The sequence below is a fragment of the Entamoeba dispar genome, genomic scaffold (assembly GCF_000209125.1).
Source record: "Entamoeba dispar SAW760 scf_1105229460977 genomic scaffold, whole genome shotgun sequence".
NCBI lineage: Eukaryota > Evosea > Mastigamoebida > Endamoebidae > Entamoeba > Entamoeba dispar.
The window spans coordinates 1-1,657 of NW_001854462.1; the positions used below are offsets into that span (position 1 = coordinate 1).

Below are 1,657 nucleotides of genomic sequence, written 5' to 3' on the forward strand. Positions count from 1 at the left end.
GCCAATGTATAGCACTGATGGTGAATTTAATATCATAATGAAATGAACCAGAAGGTGGACATGCTATGGTTACAGTTGGATATAATGATGAATATGTTACTCATGAAGGATGTAAAGGTGGATTTATTTTAAAGAATTCATGGAATGATACTGTTTATGGACCATCTATTGCTAATACTGCAAGAGGAGTAAGAGGATCTCATAGTGTTAAATATTTTATGAATCAATTAACTGCTGAAGAAGAACGTAAAGTTTGTCCAAATGCACAAGATCCAATGAATTGGTATATTTGTGATGATGCATGTGTTATTAATGAAGAACTTCATAAAACTATTGTTAATGAATTATATCAAGCATATAAATTACAATGTGTTAATCCAGAAGAACATTTTTGTGAAACTGGATATGATTATTATTTAACTGAATTAAAAGCTGATTCTAAAAGTCCTATGAATCATTATTACATTGCTACATTTACTAAATATGACTCAACTGGAAAGAAACTTGATACTATCACATTACCATCATTACCTACTTCTATTATTGGTATGATCTTTACCCCAGTTGAAGACCAATTGATTAGACTTCATGATAGTGAAGAATTTTGTGGACATTACATGTTCCCATATTGTATCCTCAACAAACACTTACCATTCTGGGGAGGCTATGTTGGAAGTCATTTTGAAATTGAATGGGATGACAGAAGTTATTTAATTAATAAAGATAAATATCCTGAATTTGATTATAAATTTATTGCACAATCTACATTCGTCCAAAACTTAAAATTAGTCGATCAAAAGGCTGGTGTTCCATTCTTGAATGAAAGAATTTAACTCAATTTTATTATGACTTCTTTATGGTTTCTTTATTAACAACTATATAAAGAATTTAACAATTAATTATGTTATTTGAATGTTTAGAAAAGAAGAAATTTTAACAATTCAACAGATTTCTAATTAAGAAATGATTGTTTTTTAATTTTAAAGTCATAGGAACAATTTTAAATATTTGTTTCAAATAAGTTAATGAACTACTTAACATGCCATTTCTGAAGGTTATTTTTTTGAATTAATTATTTACTTCTCCATAGAAAGTAATTATTATTAATTAGACTTAGAAGAGTCAGTAATTAATAAGGACAAAAAAAAGATATGGAAAAGAATTCTTTTAATTTGGGAACACATATCTATTTAAATAAAATATAGATAAATAATTAGTTTTTAAATTGTTAATAGTTGTATCACATGGTTGTTATTGTTTCATAAACATTAATAGAAAGAGTAAAGTAAAATGAAAAAAAAGAATAGAAAGAACAAAAAATACAAATTCCAAGAGAGAAACAATTGTTAAAATAACCATTTATAAACTAACACAGTTTATTTATAGAAATTTATTAAACATGATTAAGAATGATTTCATCATCAGAATTTCTTTAAAGAGAAGAGTTTTTGTTTTAATTTATTAAGTATTCTTCACTATGGCTAACTTAATTTATGAAAAGAGTATTAATAGTCATGATATAAAAAAGAAATAGAACTAAAGATAGATAAATTACATCAATCCATTAACATGAATGAGAATCCATTATAGAGAAACAATTAACCCATCAGTTACAGGGAGTGTTGGAACATGAGATGATTCTTGAATTTCATTAGCC

The 1,657-nt window shown here is 26.0% G+C and overlaps 1 protein-coding gene across 1 annotated transcript, besides 1 other annotated feature; it reads left to right on the forward strand.

Moving 5' to 3' along the window:
* Positions 1–218: 218 nt before the first annotated feature.
* Positions 219–833, forward strand: EDI_220270 (uncharacterized protein; the record flags this gene model as incomplete). Its single annotated transcript, XM_001737934.1, has 1 exon — positions 219–833. The coding sequence occupies one exon, from the start codon at positions 219–221 to the stop codon at positions 831–833; it is 615 nt and encodes a 204-aa protein (XP_001737986.1).
* Positions 834–1,187: 354 nt separating this feature from the next.
* Positions 1,188–1,227: a sequence feature (AT_rich).
* Between the last annotated feature and the right edge of the window lie 430 nt (positions 1,228–1,657).